This window comes from Psammomys obesus, unplaced genomic scaffold, assembly GCF_907164565.1.
Source record: "Psammomys obesus unplaced genomic scaffold, mPsaObe1.curated_primary_1811, whole genome shotgun sequence".
NCBI classification, from domain to species: domain Eukaryota; kingdom Metazoa; phylum Chordata; class Mammalia; order Rodentia; family Muridae; genus Psammomys; species Psammomys obesus.
In genome coordinates this window covers 328869-354995 of record NW_026590062.1, presented here as the reverse complement: position 1 = coordinate 354995, position 26127 = coordinate 328869, and the positions used below count along the sequence as shown (strand labels likewise).

At 51.3% G+C, this 26127-nt stretch overlaps 1 protein-coding gene across 1 annotated transcript in view; it reads right to left on the bottom strand.

Moving 5' to 3' along the window:
• The window catches only part of Galnt9 (polypeptide N-acetylgalactosaminyltransferase 9), a 71019-nt gene that overhangs the window by 16046 nt on the left and 28846 nt on the right, over window positions 1–26127 (bottom strand). The window contains exons 2-6 of the mRNA XM_055606462.1: window positions 24493–24673; window positions 13894–14060; window positions 12419–12593; window positions 9144–9341; window positions 2761–2878 (exon numbers count right to left, since the gene is read on the bottom strand). Of these exons, the coding sequence (XP_055462437.1) occupies window positions 2761–2878; window positions 9144–9341; window positions 12419–12593; window positions 13894–14060; window positions 24493–24673 (839 nt within the window). The remainder of the gene's footprint in view (window positions 1–2760; window positions 2879–9143; window positions 9342–12418; window positions 12594–13893; window positions 14061–24492; window positions 24674–26127) is intronic.

The following is a 26127-nucleotide window of genomic DNA, read 5'->3' as shown; positions in this document are numbered from 1 at the left end:
CAGGGCCATAGCCAATGTTAATTCCTGGCCTGCCATTAAGCCCCCAGTTCTCTTCTGGAGAAAAGCATAGTTCTGCCAGATGGACAGGATGAACCCAGATAACAGCTAGTTGACAAGAACAACGCTGGTTTACTTAAATCATTCTAGCAATATCTTGTTATGGAGAATCACCCATCTGCCCAAGCAGCCAGACTTGTAGTCTCCAGTCTGTTTACATTGCTCCAAGTGTAACCTGGGACCCGGACCTAAAAGAGATTTAAGGATGACTGTAAAATTGCACGAGCCTAAGTTTTACTTAGATTTTGCCAACTTAGTAAAATCTATTAGCGGCCAACTCATATTTGGCCATCAGCCCTAGTAGGCTGTGCACTTTGGTAAAAAGCCTCTCCTTCATCTCTAGGTATGCAGAGAGATTTCTCAATGAAAAGGACAATTATTTCTACAACATTCCTTCCCGGAATTTCAGCTCCTCAGCGAAGTGCCTGTGAGCCGTGGGTTCTGCTGGGTCTGCCCGCCTTTGTGCATTCTGACCCAGAAAGATTAACAATCCGCTCTCTTCTCCTTTTTATCTGGGATGCTGGTCAGAGCCTGACTGTGCAAGCTTAGGACTTCCCTACTCTCCCTAGAGTTTCCCTCCCCACAGTCTGGCTGCCTGCCACCATGCGGCTGACCTCTGTGCCTGCTTATCTTCCCCACTCCCTTCCTTCCACCAGCTGTGACCGTCACAGCTTACCTGTCCTTGGGTTTTCCCACGAAACTCTAAATTGATCTCAAGCTTTCCTCTCAGTCTGCCTGTTGTCCCCCAGGAGGTCAGAGCCTAGCACAGGCCTGCCACACGCAGCCTCTGTCCCTGAGCCTTTCCCAGTGTGAGCAGAGCGCTGACTTGCTGGCTTCCAATTCCAACCTGATTTTTTTTTTTTTTTTTTAGAATAAAACAAGGTGTTGGACAACTGTTTTCTTCACAAATACTCGCAACACAGATGGAGCAACTGAGGCGTGGGGAAGGCTTCGTGAGGTCTCTCTCAGAGTGACAAGACTGCGTGGATGCTGTACTTGGAGGGACATAAGGGCCTGTGTGTTGTGGACATAAACATGGGTTTTGTTTTGGTCCCAGGTGTGGGATGTGGGACTGATGGCCCACAGCAGCAAACTATTTGACTCATGCGGGCTCTGAGAGGTGCTCTTTGCCAGCTGCAGATAGTTTGAATCTGAGGACTCTGGAGACAGAATAAATGCCAGGGCCCAGAGAGTGTTAAGGAGCTGAAGAAAGAACAAGGCTGCTACTTCCCTCCTCTCCCACTTTGGCTCCTGTGGCTGTTGTTGCAGTGAGGCAAAAAGTTGGAGATCTTCTGAACTGAGGATTGGACTGGCTCCAAGGAACCTGACCAGCCTAACCAGCAGGAAGCAGCTGAGAGAACTGTGCACCCTCTCCCACTAGCCCTTTCTCTCTCCTACCTTGTGTTGGAAGGGATTGGGGTGGAGTAGGGAGAAAGAGATATAAGAAATGTAAACAAGAGTTTTAAAAAAGTATGTCAACATCTGTGCGATACACTCAGTCAGCACCACCACCCCTGAGACACCTCATCCTTCCACATGCTCAAGACCAATATTTCAGGGAAGCGGTTTTCCACCACTCTGTCCACTGCCCACCAGCAAACACGGCTGTCCTCTTTCAGGGTAGCTCAGAGTCTGAGGAGCTGGCCTACTCCCCATCTCTACCTCTTTCTCAATTCTTCTCAGCTACATCTTGTACTCCCTCTCCCATGCTACAAGTCAGAGGCATCCTGGGAAAAAGCATCAGCAGCCCTGGAGTTTGGTGCTTCAAGCCCTGGATACAGCTCCTCTTCCCCCATCTCTGAGGTACAGCCACACTGCCTCAGAGTCTTGCATTTGTCAGTCCTTGCCTGCCACATCCTGCCTTGCTGTCTGGGCTCCTGTGGCTCTCTAGAGTGTTTCCCTAATGTCTTCCCCGTGATCAGGGTGCCCACCCTGCCTCCTCTCTGCTTCATGTCCTATTCTGTCTTCCCCTCTAAGGGTCGCACTTTCTTTTCTCGGTCATCGCCTTCCCTAGAAGCCAGGATGTGGAAAGGCAGGCCGTCAGCTCCTGTTCCTTCTGTAGCCATAAAACCTAGCTATGAGGTGTACAGCACATCTGTTACTGATGGTTCCAAGAGGCCCAGTGCCCTAGGGACACAGAGGCTTGGGACTCCGGTTGTAACCACATTGACTCACAGGGGCTGCATAACAGCTCACAGCTGCTTAATCTCCATTCCACAACCTCTCTGCTTGAGGTCAAGGTCCACCCTCTGGGAGGCCCCTGTGCTCAGCTCTGCCTGTCACTGCCACTGCAGGCTGTTCTGATGCTCCTCTCATAGAGACACCTGTGCCTTCTGTGGATGCGCTACCTCCCCCCTGTAACCAAGGTGGTAGGTGTGTTGAGCTGTATCTAGCTAGCTGGAGGACTAATTTTCCCCACTGTGTCCACCTGGGCCCCCTGCTCTAGGATGAGACTTTTCCCCAGGCAATCCCACCAACCAATGTGCCTAGCACAGGAAGTGACAGTTTGGAGCACTGACAGACAGACGGGTGCCATCTGCTTTGATTGGCTCACAGGCAGATCTTCACTTAGAAAGCGCTGGCGAGGACTCCCACGGCGCCTCTGTCTTGGCTTACATAGTCTTCCACGCAGCTCGAGGCCTCGGGCCCACCCCTGGGCACAGTCTTGGCTTCCCAAATCATGCCAGCCCTCCGCCTACTCACCCGCATCCCCAGCTCAATGTTCTCTGCGCCGTACACCTCCATGCCTGGGTCCAGCAGGCCAATGTCCCTGAAGTACTCCCGGTCCACCACAAATGAGCAGCCAATCATGGCGGGTGTCCTGGGGAGGGAGAGATACCAAGTGAGGGTGTCACCGGGATGTGGCCTGGAGTCCTGTCTGCCTATGAGACCACACCTCTCCACCCCTTCAGCACTTCCATGCTTCTTGTTCCCGCCAACGTCAGTGTGCTCTGGTATAGTGAGAAGCCATTTCTCCAGCTGCCTTGGATCTGTCCTTATATGCCTCAGGCCCTGGCAGAACAGTGTTGTGCAGGTGATTCTGTGGGCCTGCCCCCGGGGGCCCAGCAACGCCTTGTGTCATCACCAAGTGCCGCCAGATGGTCGCAGGCCAGAAAAGGACCCCAGCACTCTCAGTCGCTCTGTTCTTTCTCTGTTCCCTGCCTTTTCTCTGTCTGTCCTTTTCTGCCCTCATGGCTCTGCCCTTGTCTGTCTACCTGTCGATGTGTCCAATGTCTGCCTCTACCCTTCTCCAGGCCCTAAGTCCTCTCTCCTCTTCCCCAAATAAACCTTACACCAGATAGGTTGCGTGGCGTAATTATATATCATAGCGAACAGTACAGACCAGAGTCTAAGAGCTTGGCTTTGGTTGTATGACTCCAACAGATAACAGTGTCTTGGTCATTGTTTTCCACATGTCACTCCCTAGCCTTCCGCCTTCAGTGTCTTGTCTTGTTGGTGTACGTGGATTCAGGGCTACACAGCTCAGTTGTGTAAGTTGCACTTTACTTGGCTCCTTGAACCTTTACTAGCATCTGTCTGAGTGACAAGCTCTGAAGTTGCAGAGCACACAGCTCTGCAGCTGTAGTCAACAGACTGCCAATTGCCGTGTAATATTTCAATTTAAACCCACACACTTAAAAATGGCAGTAAAAAGCCTTTCAGCATTTTGTTGAAATCATGAATAGATATGCTAATTATCTAGGTACCAAAAATCCATCAGTGTCAGCCAAGTGGCAGTGGCTCATGTCTTTAATCCTAGCAGCACTTGGGAGGCAGAGGCAGGTGGATCTCTGGTTCAAGGGCAGCAGCCTGTTCTACAGAGTGAGTCCCAGGCCAGCCAGGGCTGCACAGAGAAAACTCATCTCAAAACAAAACAAAGCAAAGCAAAATAAAACAATCCATCAATGTGCATAACCCTGGGAAGCAGCAGCACGGAGAGGCAAAGATCACTAAAGGACCAGGCAAGGGTGGGGAGCGAGCAGCCACCATCGTGATGACACTTTGCATGTGTGGAAGGGTGGGCACAGGGTGGAGTGTGCTAAGCCTGTCAGGCAGGATTAAAAAAGACTGAAAAGATGAAGAAAAAGCAGAGCCCAAATGCAGACCAGAAGCTACTTGTGGACTGTGGGCCGCTTAACACACTTTGACCTCCTAAGCTCTGCGTGGTGGATTTGGCCTCAGAACAAAGGCATCTGTCAGCACCCAGGGCTTTGTCTCCCCCAGGCCAGCGCACTCTGAGAGACTTGCCATGGTCTTCAGTGGCGCCTGATGCTGAAGTCAGTGAAGGCTGCTCATGCCTTCTCCTCCCCAGCCTTCTTCAGACCTGAATCTTACCAATAAAAGGAATGAAAAGACATTGGTCTGCACCGAATTTAACAGAAACATTCTGCTCTCACTGACTGAAAGGCAGCAGTAAATATCCATCTGAGATCACAGCAGAATTAAAAAGCAGTTGTCCTTTTATAAAGGACAATAAAGATGCATTTATTTTTTTCAGTTCACAAAGCTAACCGTAACAAGATGTCAATGGCATTTTTGAATTTTAATAGCAGGTACTCGACTGGTTAAGGTCTGATCCCAATGTATAACAGGTATGTCTCTCGTCTTCTTAGCAACAACGACAACCCCGGGATGATTTCTGAGGGAGAGAGGGGCCAAATTCCCCACCAAGGCTATTATAGCCAGTAATGACTTTTTACTATTGCTCTGCTCCAAAATAAACTCATGAGGCCACAGTGCTTGAGTCGATGCACTGACTTGATTTGCATGAGAAATTCTTGCTGCGGTTACAGAAGAGCAGAACGGAGCAATGTCTCAGATGATGTCTTCTCTGGTTAGGGGATGCGTCCTGGCCGCTGTAGGGATGGCCCCCTACTTCTGCAGCATCCAGAGGACAGTGAGACACAGCAACATGTCCCCAGGGGTCCTGGCCATGGGATCTGTTTGTCCCAATACCAGATCTCTTGCCTCTAACCTCATCTTCTGGGCCGTTAGCATCCACTAGGTCCCAGATGTTTCTGTCGTCAGACTAAAAAGTGGATCAATCCAAATGGCCTCTGTGGCTGATTAAATAAACCAACAATGGTTTATGCACAGCACAGAATATTATTTGGCCATTACAGGAGTATATTGGGCCATCAAGGAATGGCCAGGGAGAAACTGGCTTTCAGTGGGTGCATTTGAGCCCTGGTTCACAGGCTCCCCCCACCTTTCCACACCTCTCTCCCCACCTTTCCACACCTCTCTCCCCCATGTCTCTCTCTCTCATTCACTTATGGTAGTTCTATTATTTGTGTGAAACCTGACTCCAATATTCTGTTCCAGTTACGTATCTGAAGACTGCAGGGGTGATTCTGGGGACCCACTGTGGTCATGGTGTGATGGTGGGCCAGGAGCAGTATTCCATGGACACCTGACTTGCAGAAGCCATAGCTCTGAGTAGTGGAGGCCATGAGGAGTCAGTTCAGAACTGGTGTTCAAAATGGGAAAGTTCTGTTATTTCTCATTCCCAGAACAGCCTGTTAAACAACTTCCGGGTCTTCATGGCAGACCTTAGAGGACGGGCATGCTGGTGTCTGACTGTCTGGGGAAGGTACTTTCTCCTTAGGGCCTGGTCAGCTTTTTTTTTTTTTTAAGCTTGAAGAGAATTGTATTAGAGTTTTACCAGATAAACTTCAGGGCAGACAAACACCCTTAATCCCAGCACAGGGGAAGCAGAAGCTGGATCTCTGTGAGTACAAGGCTATCCTGTCAAGATCTAGGCCAGCCAGAGTGTCATGGTGAGACCCTGCTTCGAAAGGATCAGGAGGAGGAGGAAAAGGAGGACGGGGAGGGGAAAGGAAGGGAGGAGGAAGGGGAAAACCATGCCCTTTGCCATTTGAGTTAAGCCAGCATGGAAGAGAAGCAGCTACATGGTGGGAAGGGCTTCAGAGGAAGAGCTGAAAGCACAAAGAGAGGGAAAGCACAGCTAGGCTTAGAAAGAGAGAGACAGAAAAGAAAAAGTTACACCTTCCTGAGTCCCTACTCAGAGAGGTGGGCAGACCTAATAGAAGCTCACATTAGTTCCATTATGACTGCATCAGGGACAGGCTTTCCAGGAAGGGGAGGTGCATTATCTTATTAAAGGGCTAATTAGTCCTCCCATCCCTTTAGCATGGTGTTAGGTCAATCTGCCCTCCTGAAGGGTGGTCCCTTTGGCGAGGCCATTTATTGGCCCAGCTGGCTTAATTAATATAATATAATAGCATGTCTACACCCACAGGCAGATGACATTCTTTTGCTGTCACACTTTTGAGAAATCAGCACAGATCTTCTCATGTGAGAGGAAGTGATCTTGCTCAGGAGCAATAACCAGCCCAGATCTGCAGCTGTGAGAGAAGCCACACTTGATGGAAGCCATGGCTCCTGACAACACAGGGTAAGTACTGTCTGATCGGTAAGTACTGCCTTTGATTTCTGATCCTCCAAAGAGAGCAGGGTTCATCCCTGTTGCTCCAGGTATTGTAGAGTGAGGGAGGCGATAAGCATCAAGGTTCTTCCTCCTGTTGCTCCTGCTCCAACACTGCGAGGGAGGAAACTTCTGACAGGATTCTCCCCCACATTTTCTCATATTCCAGAGTGAGGGAGGCAGTGTCTGAGTGGATTCTCCTCATGCGTCAGAGGGAGGGAGGCAGGCAATGATGAATTCCCCACTGCCGTAGCTCCTAGTACTCCAGAGTTTAGAGAGATGGTGCCTGACTGGGTTCTTCCTTGGACTCTCAGGCAGAAGAGACAGTAACACTAGGACAGAGATGTACACCAGACACATCAAACCACCTCCAAAGGGCAAATCTGTGAGGGAGGTGAAGACTGTGAGGACCCTCTCCTCTGTGACTCCCGTTTTCCAGAGCAAGGCAGGCTATGTCTGACAGGACTCACCTGGTCAAAACACTCGGCTTATTTCGACAGTGAGTCTTTTAAAAACTGCCATTATAAGCACTTGTCTATAAGCCTTTTGATGGACTGTGTTTTCATTCATTTTTAAAAACCTGCCAGGGATAGAGTATCTAGATGATACGGGAAATTCTTGTGTCTTTACAAGACACTGCCAGATCTTCAAAGTGGCTTCTACCAGCTGGGCATGGGCTTCTGTGTGTTCCACCCTTTAGGCACCCTCGTGGGTACACAGTCGTATCTCTGTCCCACGTCTTTCCAGTGGGGTGTCTCTGTCCCGCATCTTCTTCAGTGCCGTACCTGCTAGGTTAGCTGGGTTTTGGCAGCAGGGTTAACAGCTCCGGGGTGATTTGGGAGCCACCATCCCGCAAGACTCAATCAGGCCAGCAAGCTTGTTCCGCACTGTCCCTTGGGTATCCAGAGCCTGCCACAAACTGTAGGAGATGCTTCCCGTTGGGCCTCTGCCTTCCTCTGATTTCTAAAATGTCACACATAAAGCATTTATCTTGCTACTAATTGGGATCATGAAATGAATCTCAAATGAAGAAGAATAACTTTCAGACTGTCACTCTCTGCTTCAATGAGTCCCTTGTGACACATCTGTAGGCATTGTGCTTCAGGAAGCTCTGTGCTCTGCCTTTGCTGGAAAGCCCAGAGCCTAGAGCCCTGCCTAGCAAATCACTGCAACCCAGGCAACTCCAAGATTCCCGGGCCATCTCCGAGAAAACAATCATGTGGAGTTAGGAGGGTTGGGAGATGGCAGTTTGCCAACTTTTGAGCTTCCTAGTGTTAGCACTGTGAAACCATTTCCTCTGAGATGAGAAGCTTTTTTCCCCCCTCTTCTGTGCCAAATAATTTCAGCCGAGCTCTGGATTTACAACCAATAGCTCTCTGCCAGTGGAGAGGTAATGAGCAAGGCACTTCAAGGAACTAGTTCTTCAGTCTGCAGGGTTAAGCTGTGCGCCAGCCTGGAAGGCCTCAGGAGACCTTCCTAGAGGAGAAACTGGCCCAGGTATGGCAGCTGCTCGCAGCATTCCAGCCCCAAAGCACCATTTCCACCAGGAGGCAAGGATGATGGTCCCACCAAGACCCACAGCCCTGTGGGCAAATAGGGCAAGGTGGCAACAGCACCGTGGGCCCTACAGCACCTGGGGATGTTCATTCATTCCAAAGACAGCTCTGGAACCTATGTGGTTCCCCAGGAGAAAGCAGAGCAAGGTACCAGATGTGAAGGCACATGGTCCCAGGGGCTCATCAGGTGGGGCGGTGGGAGGTGGGAGTTCTGAGGAAGAGCCTGAAAAACTACAGAAACTGTCCTGATGGGAGCAACGACACAGGCAGGTGAAAGAAAATGGACTGCTGATGCCATCAAAATCCAGCAGGATGACAGGTATTGGCAGGGTCTTCCACAAACGAGCTCCCACGGCCCCTGCTGGGCAGAACCCATAATTCTTTTGGACGGATGGGGTTCCCAGATCTCACAAAATGCTGGCATTGTGTATTTTTAAAACCTCAAACTTCCTCTCCTCAAGTCTGAGGAACCAATTCAAACTAAAAGAAAATGTTCCACACGGCAGTGTGAGATCAGAGCACTCTCTTTACCGAACACAATCCACAGCCATGGGCTGCCCTCTCTGCCCAGACTCAGCTTCCCCACAGCTACCTCCTCTGCTCTCTACCATTCTCTAGCTCTATAGCTCTGCCTCTCTGTGTGTTTCTGCCTTTGTTTATATATCTCTGACCTTAGTCTTGTCTCTCAATCTTTTCTGTCTCCTGTCACCGTCTCTCAGTTTGTATTGTTTTTCTCTGTCTGTCTCAGTGCCTGTTGCTCACTCGGCCTATCTCTGTCTCTGTGTCTCTAACCCTGTCTCTCCGCTACTGTCTCTTTTAGTCTCTCTCTCTCCCTCTCTTCCTTTCTCCTCGTCTCTTCTTCCAAGCTCACACAACCAGACCACAACCTACTCTGACCCAGTCATTAGTCTGCCAGCCCTGTCCAGGTTCCCCAACCATGGCCACTCTGCAGTCTTGGCGGTCCCTAACCCTGTGAGACGCACATTTTTTTTTTTTTTTAATCTGGGGGAGGCTGGGGCTTCTTCGAGGAACTGATCCTCCTTTGGCAGCACCTCCCCACCGCTACAGTGATCCTGGCTCACCTGATGGGCGCTGCCTCGTCGCCTCTGTCCAGCCAGTCCTGCGGAGGAATGATGTACATGCACCACAGGCCCCAGTTGTAGCCGTGGGCAGCGCTGGCATACTGCTGCACCTCGAACGTGCTGTACTTGATGTTGTCAATGGCTGGCAGGATGATGCGCCGGCGGTCCTCCTGGATCCGTGCAAGGGCGGGCTCGGCCCTGGGAAAGGCACTGGTCGTGAGCGAGAGTCTCCCCAGAACCCCCAGCAAGCCACGGAAGGAGCTCTGCTGGCCATGATCCTTCAGCTGGGCCTAGTATCTAGCTTGGTTTGCCCCCCCCCCCCATCTGATGAGCACGGCACCCAGTCACGGCAGACTGGGAATGGCTAATCCACAACACTGCCCTGACCAAAGCCTGGGCCTTCTTGACTGGTCAGTGCTCGGCACAGGGACATGTGAAGTTTCTTCCTGGGTCACCTAGGGCCCTGGCAATGCACAGGGAGACTTCTTAGCCTACTCCTACTCTCCTGTCTATTCCTGTCCCTGTGGTAGGTACATCCATTTGCAAGCGCTAACCGAAGACCTATTGTGGGCCACACTAATTGTAACAGATTGCATTCATAAAATTAAAAAGAAAAAACTACCCACACCTCCTGGTGCTTACACAAACTGTATGCAACGCACAGCCTACACAACAGGCCGTGGTTACGGGGAACAAGGATGATGAGGCTTGAGTGGAGGCTGTGTGGGAGGTGGAAGGCATTGTGGGAAACAGGAAGCAGTGAGTGGGGTGAGCTCTGCTGCTCTAGGTGATCCCTAGTGTGGAGTGCTCTGGGCATTGACCGGGAGGATGCTAGGGTGTGGGGATGGATGGTCTATACTGACAGAGCAGCTTGCCAGATGCTGGCACATGTCCAGTAAGCCTGGGGGTGGGCTGTGTCAGGAGGCGGTAGGAGAGATGGGCAGGAGAGGCTCTGAAGGCAGAGGTGAAGGGCCAGAACACCGGGCATTCTCTCCATGACATCAGCTGAGCTGATGCCTGTGCAGTATCTTGGAGGTGACAGGGACAACCCTGGCCTTTGGGGACATATTGTCTACCACGTGGACAAGGTGGATGGCTGCATCCAAACCGGGGTTCGCCTAAGATCTGAGATTGAGGTGATTAGTGGGCTGAAGGTCTGTTTGCTGCAGCGAAGGAAGGGTCAAGACTCAGGGCAATATGGGAGGGGCCATCCCCTCCCACTGCCAGGGGCAGCCTTGTTCCTCTAGGTGAGCCTCTACTGACCTGCCTCCTCATCGATGAATGAATGAATGAATTCGTGAATAAATGAACAAAGCGCACCAGAGACACTGCAAATGCCATTTCTGCCAACCTGTAGGATCTGCAATAAAGGCCATGCTAGGAGGGTGCTATTCGCAGATAATGGGGTTTCCAATTATGAAAACGAGAGTTAGTTACACAGGTTTTAAAAATTGCATTCTGGCTGATAAATTCAGCTCTCCTAAGCGCCTACTCTCTCTCGGGGAGCGGATGGGAGACTGCATCAGTGACGTGCAGCGTGCGACCCACACCACAGTGTGAGGGGACTGTGGGAGGACAGATGATGACGCGTAATTGGTACAGGATTTGAGGAGGCAACAGAATAACGGAGAGAGAAGAGCCATGTCACAGAGTGGCAGAGGAGGCATAGGAAGAGAGCGGTGTGAAGAGCAGAAGGAAGCCAGGTCTGTCAGACACCTGTTGAGAACAACCACCAAAGTCATCGTTCAAGGGAAGCTGAGATAGCTCGGGTGTCACAGTAGCTGCAGAAGAGAAGCTTCGTCAGAGCCACACCCGTCTGACAGGCCAAACCGGGGTGAACCAGGAGATGCCGTACAACAACCAGGAGTTCAGAGATTCCTGAAACTCCCAGTCTGGGGACCTTGGGGGCTCTGGGAGCACACACGAGGGGATAGTCCACAGATTTGTGCACTGAGCCCCTTTGTAGCCCTCCAACCCCCACGTTGACCCCATGTGACCTGGTGACCTGGCCCCAGGTAGGCCCTTCACTGTGGACCCTGAGAGGCTCTACCACCCTTCTGCAGGCTCAAGTTAAGGCAGGGGCTGAGCCAGTGACCAGGGTTCTAATAAGGGACAGAGGCCACATGAAGGCCAGCGGAGGAGGAATAGAGAAGTCACGCTCTTGCCACCAGGAACTGAGAAGGAAAGACCCTCCCTAGAGCCTTGGAGGGATGCACCCCAAAGCGCCTTGACCACAGGTGCCTGAGCTGGCAGAGACAAGCCCCCGCTATCTTCAGCAGCTAGGAAGGGGCTTCGGTGGCGCTGGCCCCACAGCACCACTATTCCAAGCCACCTCCCCTGTGCCCTACTCTGCTCTCTGCACCCCTCGGCACCCACTTTCACTTTCCATGACACCTTGCCCTAAAGTGGTCTCAGCATCTTGGCTTGTGGTCCCAGTTGCTCATGTGACATGCATAGATGTGATAGCAGGTACCACTCGGGGGGTCTTGACAAGCACAGAGAAACTGAGTCCCAGGCAGAGTCACAAGTAGGGATTCTAATGGCGCTTCTCCGCATGAGAAACAAGGGAATAGGCGCTCACTGCCAGTCACAGCCAGAGGTACAGCACAGCCGACAGATTAATGCCTGGGGACCCTGGTCACAGTAGGAGGGCATTGCTGAAGCAGGAAGCTCCCTGCTGCTCTGTCTGCCCAGCTCCTGCCCAGGGTCAGCAGGAGAACATGCTCTTTCCTAGCAGCATGGAACAAGGAGCCAGCTCTGGTCCCAAACCTCTGACATGGCTTCCCCAGTATGGGTCACTTGCTGTACAAAAGATACTGTCCTCTGGGCATCCTTTGTTGAATGAGCATGAGAAAGCCCAGTACAGAGGCTCTATGTCATTCAGCCCCTGTGGATGTCTCGGGCTTACCAAGGCCTGCTCTGGTTCAGGGTCCCTGCCTCCGTGGACTACAGGGTCCCAATCCATTCTGGAGAGATAGAGAGATTGGTCCTGTAATGGATGTCTTGCATACCTGCTGGCCTATGACCACAGGACAGGGATGCTTTTTCACTTCCTGGCCACAGGAACCCCTTGGTTTCTAATTTGAGCCCAATGCTTTCCCTGAATGAGAAGTAATATCTAGTATTTCCCACAAGCTCAAGAAAATACTTCCTTTTATGCCAAACTGCTATCAGTAGAACCCATCTCTGGAAACCTCCATAGCCCCACCCGGCCTTATGTGGTCTGATCTGAATCCCCACAGGATGTCCACGTGTTCACACACCCCAGCCCTTACCAGCCAGTGTTGAACTCCACGTGGGCATCAAAAAAGCCAACAATGGGAGCTGTGGCCACCTTCCATCCCTGCAGCCGGGCACGGATCAGACCTTCCCGACGGCTGTTACGCACAACCTTCACCAGACCTGGGTACCTTTTGTGGACATACTGGTCCAGATTGAACTTGAGTTCCGCTGAAGGAGAAAGACATGGATGTTAGCACGCTGCACCGCCGAGAGCCTGAGCCACGTCCGGGATGTTTGAGCCCTGCTTTCAAGTTAGAGTTTCGAAAAGGTACTGTAAAGTCACATTGGACTGGCTGAGCACCAACAAGCTGGCAAGACTATGAGAGGACAAGACCCCAGTCCTCTGAAGCTGGTTCTCCAGTGGGAAAGGTAGCAAAGAAACAAGTAAGACCAACTCAGATCAGAGTGATAGATGCAGTGTAGGCAGCGGGACTGGCCACTGAGCTACAAACAAGAACGAAGACCCTGTGCAGAAGAGGGGCAGCCAGCAAGGTCCCTCCACACAAGGGGGTCACTCGGCCATAATGAGCTAGAACATGCTGATACTGCTGCGACATGGAGGGACTGGGTCACACTGCTAGGCCACACACACCAGCCACTAACAGATAAATGTGGTTTGATTGTCTTCGTGAGATGTCTATAGGCGTTGAGTCCCCAGAGGGACAGTGGGAAGGTGCTGGACGCTGGGGTGGATAAAGAACTGGTTTCTGCGAGAACACTTTCAGTTTGGGAAGATGAAAGAGTTCTGGGGCCATAATATGGTGGCCTATGCCCGTGATCTCAGAACTCAAGCAGTTGAGGCAGAAGGCCCTCCGTGAGTCTGACATCAGCTTAGGCTATGTAATGAGTCCCAAGCTAGCCTGAGTTAAAGAATGAGGCTCAACAGACCCTCCACCAACGTTCTGAGGTGGTGGTTGCTCAACATGGTTACCCTCCATATCAATGAACCATACACTTGAAAATGGGTAAAGTGATAAATGAAGGAGTCTCTGGATTGGGTGAGTTGAGGCGGGGGCCATCCTCACTGTGGGCAGCACCACCCCTGGGCAGCAGTCCAGGACTAAATAAACAGCAGTTGAGCCGAGCACCAGCACTCATCTTTCTCTGCTTTCTGAACGTGGATGGGACCAGCTGCCGTATGCTCCTTCTGACGTGCCTTCCCCATCATGGTGAACCACACCCTCAAGAGGCACCGTGGAGTCTATGCCAGCAACAAAAAGACAGAGCTGGTCACAGCCCAGAACCCCAAGCGTTGCAGCCAGCAGCAGAAGATGGGAGGACGCTCGGCAGGTGCTTTCCCAGGCCACACCTCCAAGCTGCTGCCTCACAGCTTAGAGAGCCGATTCCATGGCTTCAAGCCCCTAGTTAGAAGGCCTTGGCTGGGGCGGCCACGGGAACCCACACACCCGGAGAGCCAGCCCACAGCTGCAAAGCTGTGCACTGCCCTTAAGGCATGGTAAGCACTCACCATTGTCACTGTTGTCATCCACCAAGATGACTTCCTTCAGGAGCTGGGAGGGAGTGTGGTTGACCACGCTGTGCACAGAGCGCAGGATGACTGAAAGTGCCTCGTTGACAAAGATGAAGACCACGGAGATCTGGGGAAGGTCTTCAGAATACGCTATCTGTTTGCACCTGTGGGAGGTATGGTGGCCGTCAGGAGGCGCGGTGGGCTGCTGGGATTGGGGTGGTCCCTCTGGGAGGCCAACCTGGAGGCTCTAGACCCTGAGGCCAGCAGAAGAGCAGAAACCAGGCTTGGATGGAAACCAAGAAATACTACAACAAGAAAGAGGGTAACCTCTGGAAGCTGCCGCTTCTCACATGCTGAGCCTGGGCCCACCCGCTTCAGGTTTTTCCTACTGAAGGATGCTTGGCTGGGCATTCCAGGAACCGCTGGGTAGGGAGAGCATGGGGGCTCATGAGGCCCATTGGAGGGAGCTGTGCTGCTCAGGCTCAGCACACTAATTCCTCAGTGTTGTTCCAGTGCTGTCCAGAGCAGGAGAAACAGGTAATGGGCCCTAGCTAACCTGCATATACTGTAGAATCTTTCCCACCTAGCACCTGTCACCTGAGGTTCATCCAGGCAGACAGCAACACGGGGCTCAGAGCAGCTCGGTGCGACTGTCTAATAAGGGCTGCTGAGCTGGGGACATATAGTATGCTGGAGGCACCTGGCTTTTGGGAACAAATGCTTGGGGTACCACAAGGGTCCAGAGTGAAAGACAGGGAGGAAGCCTCTAGCCTCTGGGAGTGCAGAGGGAAGGACAGAGGGAAGAACCAGAGCACTATGGAACCCAGGACCAGAGACAGAGAGCCTTGTGATGGAGTGGGAGGAGTCAAAACCCTGCTTCGAACAGAGGCAAACACAGCCGAAAAAATACATGCAGGTGTGACAAACAAAAACCAAGGGGGTGGAGGCAGGAGGAGCAGGAATTTAACGTCATCTTTGGCTACATAGCAGGTTCTAGCCAACCTGAGTGTGCTGGCTAGTTGTATGTCAACTAGACACAAGCTAGAGTTATCAGGGAAGAGAGAACCACAATGGTAAAAATGTCTGCATAAGACTGGCCTATAAGCACATCTCTGTGATACTGTCTTGATTGACCGTTGATGTGGGAGGACCCAGATCACTGTGAATAATGCCACTCCTGGGCAGGTAGTCCTGAGTGCTATAACAAAGCAGGCTGGGAAAACCATGGAAAGCAGGCCAGTAAGCAGCATCCCTCCATGGCCTCTGTGTCAGGTCCCTGCCCTGCTTGAGTTCCTGCCTCAGTTTCCCTCCGTGATGGGCTGTTATCTGGAAGCATGGGATGGAAAAAACCCTTCCTCCCCCAAGTTCCTTTTGGTCATGGTATTTATCATAGCTACTGGAATGTGTAAGACCCTGTCTCAAAAAAAAAAAAAAAAATCCAACCTGGACCCTAGAGAGATGGCTCAGTAGTTAAGAGCACTGACTGCTCTTCCACAGGACCCAGGTTTGATTCCCAGCACCGACATGGGAGCTCACTACCATCTGCAACTCTTGTTCCGGGGGATCTGATGCCCTCTGCTGACCTTCAAAAACACCATGAATGCATGTGATACATAGACATATACATGTATACATGCGTGCGAAACATCCATAAACACAAAATAAAACCCAAACAAGAAAGGAGTGAGGTCAGGCGGTACACTGGTGATTCTAGCACTCAGAGGACGAGGCAGGAGGATCACTGTGAGTTTGAGGCCAGCCTGGACACAGAGTGAGTTCCAGACCAATCTGTGCTAGAATGAAATCCTATCTCAACACAGCAACAAAGAAGAAGAGGATAAAAGGAGAAACAAAACTCAGATAATGAGGTGAAACAAGGGGTGGAACCCACTGAAAGCTGTTAGACTCGTCCAAAAGCAAATGAAGTTTCCTTCCTCAAAATGGGAAAGCAGTTCAGCTCAGTTAGACACGCCTACCTTTGTGTGACACAGAGTGCTACAGGAGAGAGATGCTGGGTGGTACCACAGAATTCCCTCAGAAGCAGGAATGTGAATGAATGGCAGGGGTAAACGGTGGCGTGATGACACTGGATGTGAGGGTGGATAATACAGAGGGAGACAAAACCGTTACACGCCTCATCACTAAGGAGGGAAAGACTGGAGGAGAGCTCAGGGGTCTGGCCGAAGATGCAGCGTCGGCATCCAGAACGGCACTGGGGCTGGGGGCAAGAGACTGCAGGGGCCACACGACATGTCTGTAATACCTCCCGGGAATGTTCCTGTTTGTTCCAACGCCCAACGCCTAAAGGCACTTGCCAAATCTGACAACCTGGGTCAATTCCCAAGACCCACAAAGTGGAAGGGAAGAGATAATTTCTACAAGTTGTCCTCTGACTCCCAGACGCGTGCTGTGACATGCCTGACCCCCCAACCTGCAAGTAAATAAGATTTTGTCTATATAGGTAAAGAAAATTATGGGGGTGCACATCAGGCAGCCCCCCATCCAGCCTCTGCCTCCTCCTTTTCACAGCCACATGGGGTTTGTGGGTCCCTCCTTAACTAACCTCGTACATTGTAGCTCTGCTTCCAAATGAAGCATCTGAAGTCCCGTAGGTTAATATTTCAAAGTAAATTTGGGGACATAGCTCAGCCTGTGACACTAGAAACAGCAATGTCCATTCCATATTCAGACTGAGAGTTAGAGTCCAAGGGACTGTTGTGTCACTTGAGAACAGGGACAGTATTCGCTCACTGTCACTCTTTGTGGACTCAGTCTTTTCAGCCCAAGAACCCTAGACACCCCTGTTAGAGATGAGGGCCCTTTCCCTCAGCTGCGGGGATTCAAACCCAAGACATCAGTGTCAGGAGCGGAGCACGGATGGATGCCCTGTACACAACATGGTTAGGGACTCAGCCTCCCCCTGCAGTCGCTGTCTTCATGGCCAGGCTGCAAAAACAGACAGCCTGAGCTGCCTGTACGACTTTCAAGGGACAACTGCTGCGCGGCACCACATTGATATGGGCTGCATGTGCTTAGCCGTGGCGATTTCATCACTCAGACAAACGCTTCCTGACAGGAAGACCTGGGTCCATTTATCCGTGGAGGGAGAAAGTAGGGACACATGATTTTCATGAAGTTGCAGCACATGTAAATCAGGGAAAAATCAGCAGGCTTGCAGGAGCTGCAGCCACACGAAAGGGACCCCATACCTGCCTGTGGGAGGGGTGCAACTGTTTTCTGCACCCTACCTACAGGCCGCTGTGTCACTGCGCCCATCATTCTAGTCCCTTATCCCTTATCCAGCTCTCATTGTTGCCAAAGTTCCTCCCTGGAGGAGGAGGCAGGGTATAAATAATGTCTACCTCTCCTCCTCAGGACCCAACCACGAACAGAGACAATCTTGCTAACAGACACTCTGGGGAACCAGCTGGGCTTTCCTACAGAGCACAGGTTACTCACAGGACTGTGAGTGCTGGCCTCAAACGGCCACACCGGAAAGTCTTCACATACTTTAGCCCTTTCCTGAGGCCACGTGCAATTACCGCAGACTTGCGCACAACAGGCTGTAGGAAGAACCTATATACTCATGGTCGTCTTGTAATCGTTCCCACCCCTCTGTGAGGGGTGGGAACACTCAACCAGCCCGGCTGGGATGCTCTTTTGCAGTGAGATGGTGGCTGGTTTGCTCTGAGGGTAGTGATGTACAGCTCTAACCCAGCACACAGAACTCATGACCACGCGCCTCCTCTGTCAGGGTCTTCTCTCCACTAGGCCTTCATGAGAGGGATGATGGTGGACATACAGGCCAATTACCATTTGAGCATCTGCAAAATTACTACCATGTGCTATTGGCTGGGTCAGGATGGACTACCAATTCTTCTGTTTCTGGGTTAGTTGGCTAGAAGCCCATGGCCTGGCCGTTGGCACAGGCACTGGCTCCAAAGAACCTTTCACCAGGCATGACTGGCTCACTAGGTTGTATGCTTTGAGAGTGTCCTGTCTTTGGCCCTCAACCTAGTGAGGGCTGTCAAGAGGGAGAGGCTCAGCCACTGCTCACTGCCTTTCCTTCAGGGATGGAGGCGACATTACTGGTGGCAGCAATGTTCTTACAAACACATTGCCTTCACTGAGGAAGGCTAGACTTTCCCCCCACTCGCCATCCACTGGGCTGGGAAGTGGGTGCAGGCTGCTGGACCCCTGATCACCTGCAGAAGGGCCAGGGTCTCCCAGGAGTGGAGGGGGAATGGGCCCTCCCCAGACACTGATAAAAGTGTGTCCAGCAGAAGCAGTGAGATGGCGATGCAGGATAAGACAGTGCCCCCTCATGCCAGAACCTGGCCTCATGGCCAGGAGATCCCAGGAGAGATGGTGGGAAATAGCTTCATTCTGGCTTGGACCCAATCCTGTAATTCTCTCCATGAAAGACAGAGTCAAAGATAAACATGAGCTGAGTCTCACACAGAGAGAAAGACAGAGACAGAGGCAAATGCACAGCAATAAAAAGAGAGGCCAGGCATGGTGACACACACCTTTAATCCCAGCACTCAGGAGGCAAAGGCAGGAGAATTTCTGGTTGTCCTGGTCCACAAAATGAGTCCAGGACAGCCTTGTTATACAGAGATACTCTGTCTCCAAAAAAACACACAGAAAAACCACAAAAAAAACCAAACCAAACCAAACCAAACAAACAAATAAAAACGAGACAGGGACAACAGACAGAATAGTGATATGCGTTCTGTAAACACCCAACAAACAACAGAAATGAGTAGCTGCTGGCTCATACCTCACATTCTTTGTCTCACACACACCCTGAGCCTTTCCTCTCATCTCCCAGCTTTCCTATTCCATTTTGAATCCAGTTTTTCACTAAAGAAGTCAATAGGGTGTCCTTTCCATTAAGCTCAGATACGACACAGAGTTGGACCCATTCCACCCCAGTTCTGCCCCCTCCTTAAGGTCACTGATGTGGGTCTGACAAATATCCTTGCTACTGTGTGTTACAAAAAGTTATGTGAAAGCCAGGTGCGGTGGCCCACCTGAGTGGGCTAATCCCAGCACTCAGGAGGCAGAGGCAGACGGATCTCTGTGACTTCAAGGCTAGCCTGGTCTACAAAGCAAGTCCAGGACAGTCAAGGCTGCCCAGAGAAACCCTGTCTTGAAAACCCTAAATAAATAAATAAATAACCCAGCTCAAACAAGAGTTATATGTCATGTGCCTTGGAGGTAGCTTGTTCCTCCTCAGACAAATGATGACTTTACAATATGGAGTCAGTGTGGTACTCTGGGCTGCATGTGCGAAAAACATTTAGGAGGTAATTCTCAGACCATTCAGTGCCCACTCCTAACCTTGGGATCTCTAGAGGTACTGTGTGGGCTGAGACAATGCTCACAACCATTCGAGACCCCAGAACCCCAGAGTCACAGAGGAAAATAAACTGCGACTCCACGGCCCCAGAATGTATGGGAAACAGGGACTCCTCCCACCTTCAATAGCATCATGCCTGTTAGAGAGGAAATAAACCAGTTCTTAGGTCTTCTCATGGCTGGCCACACTGCTTTTCTGACCCACCAAGTGCTGGGAGGTGGTGGATGTGCTTTGTTCCTATACCTGGGCAGAGTACAGAGCTGTCCCCGAGCAGAACAAAGCAGTGTGTTCAACCATGAGGACTGATGGACAGCAATCAACCAACTAGATTTCCCCAAGGTTGGGCCCACCACAGCTTTTCTGTGGATAGTGTCCCTTTCCATTGCTGGCACACAGTGGGGCTTCTGAAACCCATGTTTGAGCATGAGCTGGGTGAGGAGGGTGAGGTCGAGGCTGGGAAATGCACGAAGGGGATCTCATGCTGCAGAGATTCCAGCTCACAACAGGGAGACAGGGGAATCCTGACAGAGAGAGGGCAGGAGCAGCACACTTTCCAAGAGCCTGAGCACCTCTCCAGAGATGCTGATGGAAATGCATGGGGCTGCCCTTTGTGCCCTGGAAAGATGAGTGTGGGGATGACAAGATGGGAGGTGGTGGCATGTCTCTGAGAGACATGTGTGAGACAACAGGACCCATGTCTCACGCTGGGCTGGGCCTCAGCAGACAGAAAGTTGCTCATTTGGAAACTATGCCTTCATTTATGGGAATGCTATACAGGGAGATTCTCGGAAGACAGGTCCTTGGGGACAGTGCTGTTGCCATGCTGCACGGCAGACTCCTGCCTTGCTGTGACACACACACTCATCCATGCAGAACACACTTGAGTTCAAAACCCTCAACTAGGCAGCCGCCTGTGCCCACTGTCTTCCCATTGTCATCTAAGAAGCAGGGGAGGGGTGACTTCCACTAGCCAGAGGAAAGAGGCAGCAAGGATCCAGAAACTAGGGGGTCCCTCCCGTATCCAGTTGCCTTTCACAGACTCAGCTCATCCATGTTGCCTCTAATAAGCCCACACATATGCATACATACACAGGCACACACATTTACACAGATGGGCATACATTTCCACATATGTCCACATTCACACATGTACACATAGCATTTTGCCTTGAGACCCAGACACACCCCACAAAGAAACCTTCGTTTGGCATGTTGTTGACCTGTGGAAGCACATGCATTTACACAGCGCCTGTCCCTAGAGACACACACACATACTCCACAGACACGTTTCCATGTGCAAAGACCGAAAGCCACAAGAACCAAAAAGCTGAAGGCAAGCCCACATACTCTGCCCCCACCAGCCCTCATCTCACAGGCCCAGAAAAGTGGCACAAACATCTCAGCATGTCAGAGGCAAGATGCACAAATGCAGGGCACCCTCACACTACCCACTGTCGAGGGATTCAGGAAGGGACCTCAGACCGGTCATAGGGTCACCGCCTGAGGGAAGTGGGAGACAGGCAGCCTCCCCTAGCTGTCCCCCAGGCAGTGACAACTCTGCTAGGGTCCCTGGTGCTGGCAGATCTCCCAGGTCCAGGGGACACACTATGCTCCGGACCAGCTCACCTCTTGGTGTCCTCTGTTGACTTTCAGCAGCTATGCTGCCTTAGCTCAGGACCCCCTACAGGGCCCTGGTCAGAGGTCACACAGCAGAAGAGGGGAACAGCTGGACTGCAGGCCTAAGGTTGAAGGCATACCACAGCTAATGTTCTCTGTGTCCTCTCAGTTCTGTCTGCTGAGAAGCCTAGGGCCAGCCCTGTGCTCTGTGGGCCCTACAAATCCAGTGGTCTGCATTTGAGGATACAAAGATGGTGGCTTTCACTGTCAGGTTGGGCTTCATAACTCCAATCTGTGGTGTAGCTACAGGTCCAGAGCACCAGAGATAGTTGCTGGGTTGCTGGAAAGCCATCCAGCTCTCCTATATGGCCCTACCGGAGTGTAGGCCTAGGAGGAGAGAGCTGGTAAGGACTAGCTGTGCAGTCAGGGCAAGGCCTTGTTGCCCACAGCTCCACACCTAGTAAAAACCAGGGCCAAAATCCGTGGCACATACCTGTCATCCCAGGACACAGGAGGCTGAGGCAAGAAATTCAGGCCAGCCTAGACTACATGAGGAGACTCTCCAGAAAACCAACACCAGAACAAAACAAACTAAGAAAACCATGGTGCCACAGAACACTGATCATGGGTCATGTCTTCAGGGAACCCCAGTTTCCCTGACACTTGCAGTGTCCAAAATTCCTGCCTTTTTCACAAGGACCAAGAGCACAAGGGTATGGGGGCGGGGTTTGTCCAGAAGACAGTGCAGATCTATCTGCCAGCTTGGATCCAAGGAGCCAGCTCAGCCTTCCGTTTGCCATGCACTCAGTCTGCACTTATCAGAGCTGACAGCCAAGCTGTTCCTAGCTCAAACGATGAATATGCATGGAGACTGCAAACATGAGACAAGGGACATCATGGCTGTGGCTTCTGAGGAAGGTTGTTCGTTTTGATGACACTGTTTAATTTGGATTTACCGGCCTCCTTTCGTCATCCCCAGGGGCAGGCTTCGTAACAGACATCTATGTGGTACGCTTTGTGCCATAATTAAAGCTGCTGCTTAATTAGAAAAGCTGTCCACCTCCAGACAAAAGGAGTCCAGGAAGCAAGGAAGCATTGGAGTGGACAGTGCACCCGTGGACACTGGGACACACACACACACACACACACACACACACACACACACACACACACGTGCATACCCCTGCAGCCCAGTTTCTGACGACCATGCTCCTCAGTCCTACAGGCATGTTCTGGCCATGACTGCAGGTGAAGCCCTTGAGGAAATCATAGTGAGAAAGCTTTGGGGGAGCTTGGACTGAGCTTGCAATTATCAGTTTTCCCGCTTGGCCACCCACAGACACCTGTCACTAAATACTGGGTGTTTTGTTTGCTGAGGAGGCAATGCTCACAGACACCACTGACATCACAGCCCACGTGTTCACCTTGTTTCTTCACCGGATGTCCTACCACTGACTACACACAGCAGCCTCTATGCTTATGACTCAACCATGTCTTGCCCATGGTTCTGAGGGGCGGGACAGGAATTTGGAGGGTTCTACCAAGATTCTAGGTTGGGGACTTTCATGTGGTGCCGTCACATGAGGGCTAAATAGGACATGAAAGGGCTGAACCCCTGGGGGGTATGGGTGTGCCTCCACGGCGTCATCTCAAAGCCTGCCCACAACACTTGCCCATCAGCCTGCATGCTCGGGTGTCCCACTTGTTTCTGTTTCATTTCTCAATAGCTCCAACGTGTTCCTGGCTCAGTCTCCCTGGGCTGGTTCCCATCATGCCTATGCTCTGATTGGCCAGTCCTGGCACTCAGGCCTCACCTGGAGTAGGGCTTCTGCCACACATGGAACTACTTGTGGGAGGACGGGGTCCAAGAGCTGAGTGATGAAGCTCTGAACAAACTTGTCCTTGGCTTACTCATTGAGAGGGAAAAGTCCATCAGGGAGAGCCCACTGTGGGATATCTCTCAGGGAGAGCCCACTGAGGGATGTCCATCATGGAGAGCCCACTGTGGGAATGTCTGGCAGGAAGAGCTCACTGCTTCTTGGCAAGACAGTGATGTTCTGATACAGGTGGACTGTCCAGGTAAGGGCCCTACCCACATTTTCCATAGCTCTTCCTCACCCTCCCAACCCCATGAGAAAGACAACAGGGGCCCAGCAGGCTCCCTCAAAACAGGTCATAAACCTCTGTACAACCTCAAATCTGAAGGCAGCAGCTAGCTTCCTGGGTCTGTCTCAGGATGTAAATAATTCAACTTCTGAATTTCAAAAAATGCCCCAAAATAAGAGAATCACACATGAAAAAAAAAAAATTACAGGTTATTTTGAGACTTAAAAAAAAAAAAAAAAGCATAGCTACCAGAATAATCCTGGAGGTGCAGTCTCTGCTTTGCCGCTTAGAGGATCCCCACAGCCCAGGCACCATCCTGGGAGCTGGTTCAAGCACAGCCCCAGAGAACTGTTCCAGATTCTGGGCCTTCACAGTCATCTGGGGCTGACTCTGGGCTTTAGCCATCTTTTACTACCTTAGCCCATGCACAGAGCAAGCTGTGGGCAGAGAATGAAGTCTCAAAAGAAGCCTGAAGATTGGGACTCAGAAGAACCCAGTGTGCATGAGGGGGATCCATTCCTTTTTTCTCCATCACTGTACCCATTGATCTGGTGAGGCACCTCCTTGAGCTTCTCATTTCATCTTCTTCCTGGCCCCGCCCTCTTCAGCAAGCTCCTTGGCAGAGCTCTAGTTCTTAGGTGCCCTGGGCAGCAGAGAAGCTGCACACAGACCCAGCATTCATTTACCTCTGTCAGGGTGCTGAGCCCTGAGCTCAGGCATCAGGGAGATGCTGAGAGTTTCCCTATCTAGGCCTCTTGTCCTGGGAGTCTGTGAAGGAGTGGAAGAGCAGCCAACTTGCTGCTGACGACTGAGAGTCTTGATGCCATGGATGCTGGACCTGTCTGGTCCTCCTATCAAGATATTTGTTCAAGTTCAGCTCTGGTCTGGCCCCTTGTGTGCTTTTGGAATGAGGCAATCATCAGGGATAAGAACCCAGTTCTCAGAGACACAGCAAGGCCATAGGAATGAGCATTTTTTTCTTCTCTGGGGAGAAACAAGATGGTCACAGCCTCTTGAAGGACTGGTGAAAACTTTTAGACACTTGAGGCTCACTGGACAATAACAGCACTCACATACCAGCAATAGTTACAAAGCCAATGAGAAGAACATACTAAGCAGGGAACAAGGCCTCTACTCAGGTGTTCAAGTACACCTGAGTGTCTGTGTGCATATGTACATGCACATGGCTGTAGCTGGGCTCATACAGGTAGCCCAGCCATCTCCAGCCTGCCAGCCTCTGAGTCCAAAGGGAAAGGGGACTGATCCTGTGGCTGGATGTCAAAAGGATGAGCATAGAAGACAGCGGAGGGGCAAGAGACAGAGTGACAAAAAGAAACAACAGAGAAAGAGACAGACAGAAACTTAGGAAAATTGAGGGAGACAGAGAAGAGACACAGAGAGATACAGAGACAGAGGGTTCCAGGGACACAGAGACACAAAGAGACCAAGGGACTATGTGCAGCAGAATCCCACCTCCAGTCTTCAGCTGCAGAAGCCAGCCTGCTCACCTCTTGGGCCTGTAGTCAGGGATGGTCCTATCCAGGGAGATGCGGTCACTGAGCTGTGCATTGTACCCAAACTCCTCGAACTTGCCCTCGGTCTCTTGGCTATCATCCTGCAGAGTAGCAGCCACTCCTCCCTGGCCCAGGCCACCTGGTCCCTCCACCAGCCCAATGGGCTTTGCAAGGCCTGGAGAAGATAAGAAAAGACAGGTCAGGAGAGCCTAGGAGTTGCTCCCAGCACACCCACCCCATGCCCAGTGTGTTTTGGAAGAGACTAACTGTGGAGTCAAAAGACACAGTCTGGCAAGGTTGTGAGAGGGTGAACAAGGGGAGCATAAGCCAGGGCAGTTTGGCTACTCTATATGATGCCATGATGTCAAGGGTACGTCACTATGCTTCCACCACATAACCCTGGAAGCACAGGAAGGTCTAGTAAAAGCCTTAACCTCAGCTAGTCATGTGCCACTATATGTTCACCATTGTAAAAGGCCATTGCACTGACCTAAAATGGAGATGCAGAGGCCAGACTGTGAGCCTCCCTGGCCTCTATGCTCACTCTTTCCTTAAGCCTAAAGCTGTTTATAAAGGGTAAATTCAGGGGTAGGGGAATTTGGGGGTGGTGCAGAAACCTAGGGCAGTGGAAACTCCCTGGAATCTAGGACAGTGACCCTGTATGAGCCTCAGTTGGCTCGTATAACCAGGCAAGGCTCCCAGCAATGGGACTGACTGGAACATCAACCCAGCCACAAAACCTTCGACCTAGAATATATCCTGTCTGCAAGATGTGCCGGGGTAATGGAGGCACAGGACTTGTGGGAGTGACCGACCAATGACTGGCCCAGCTTGAGCCCATGCCTGACACTGTGTACATGGCCAGCAACTAGAGGCTTGTCAGCTCAGAGACCCAGGATAGATCCAAACATGACTGGAAAAAAGGTCAACGAAATGATTCCTAATGATACTCTGCTATGCTCATAGATCAGTGCCTAGGCCAACTGTCCTCAGAAAAACATTGTCCAGCAACTGAGAGGAGCAGATGCAGACACCCGCCACCCAAGCCAAACAACCAGGCAAAGCCAGGAGAAAAAGCAGGGAAGAAGGATTGTAGAAGGCAGAGGGGTTGTGGACACCATGAGCACACAACCCACAGAACTAAGCAGGGTTCATAGGGGCTCCCAGAGATTGAGGCAACAGTCATGAACCCTGTACGGGTCTGAGCCAGGTCCTTTGCATATACATTATGGCTGCGTAGCTTGGCGTTCTTTTTGGACCCTAACAACTAGAGTGGTGGGTATCTCTGACTCTTTTCCTCCTACAGGCTTGCCTCATCCAGCCTTGATATGAAGGTTTGTGCCTAGCATTAATTTGTTTTGTCATGTTGGGTTGATATCCCTAACAGGCATGCTCCTCCTCCTCCTCCTCTTCATCTGCACCTTTTTAAAAAAGAAATGGAGGAGTGGATCTAGGGGAGAGGGAAGGTTGGGAGGGGGAGATTGGGAGGAGTGGAGCTAGGGAAAATGGTGGTTAGGATGTAAAGTACGTAAAAAAATAAGAAAATGAAAATAGGCAAGTAGATAGAAGAAAGAAAGAAAGAAAGAAAGAAAGAAAGAAAGAAAGAAAGAAAGAAAGAAAGAAAGAAAG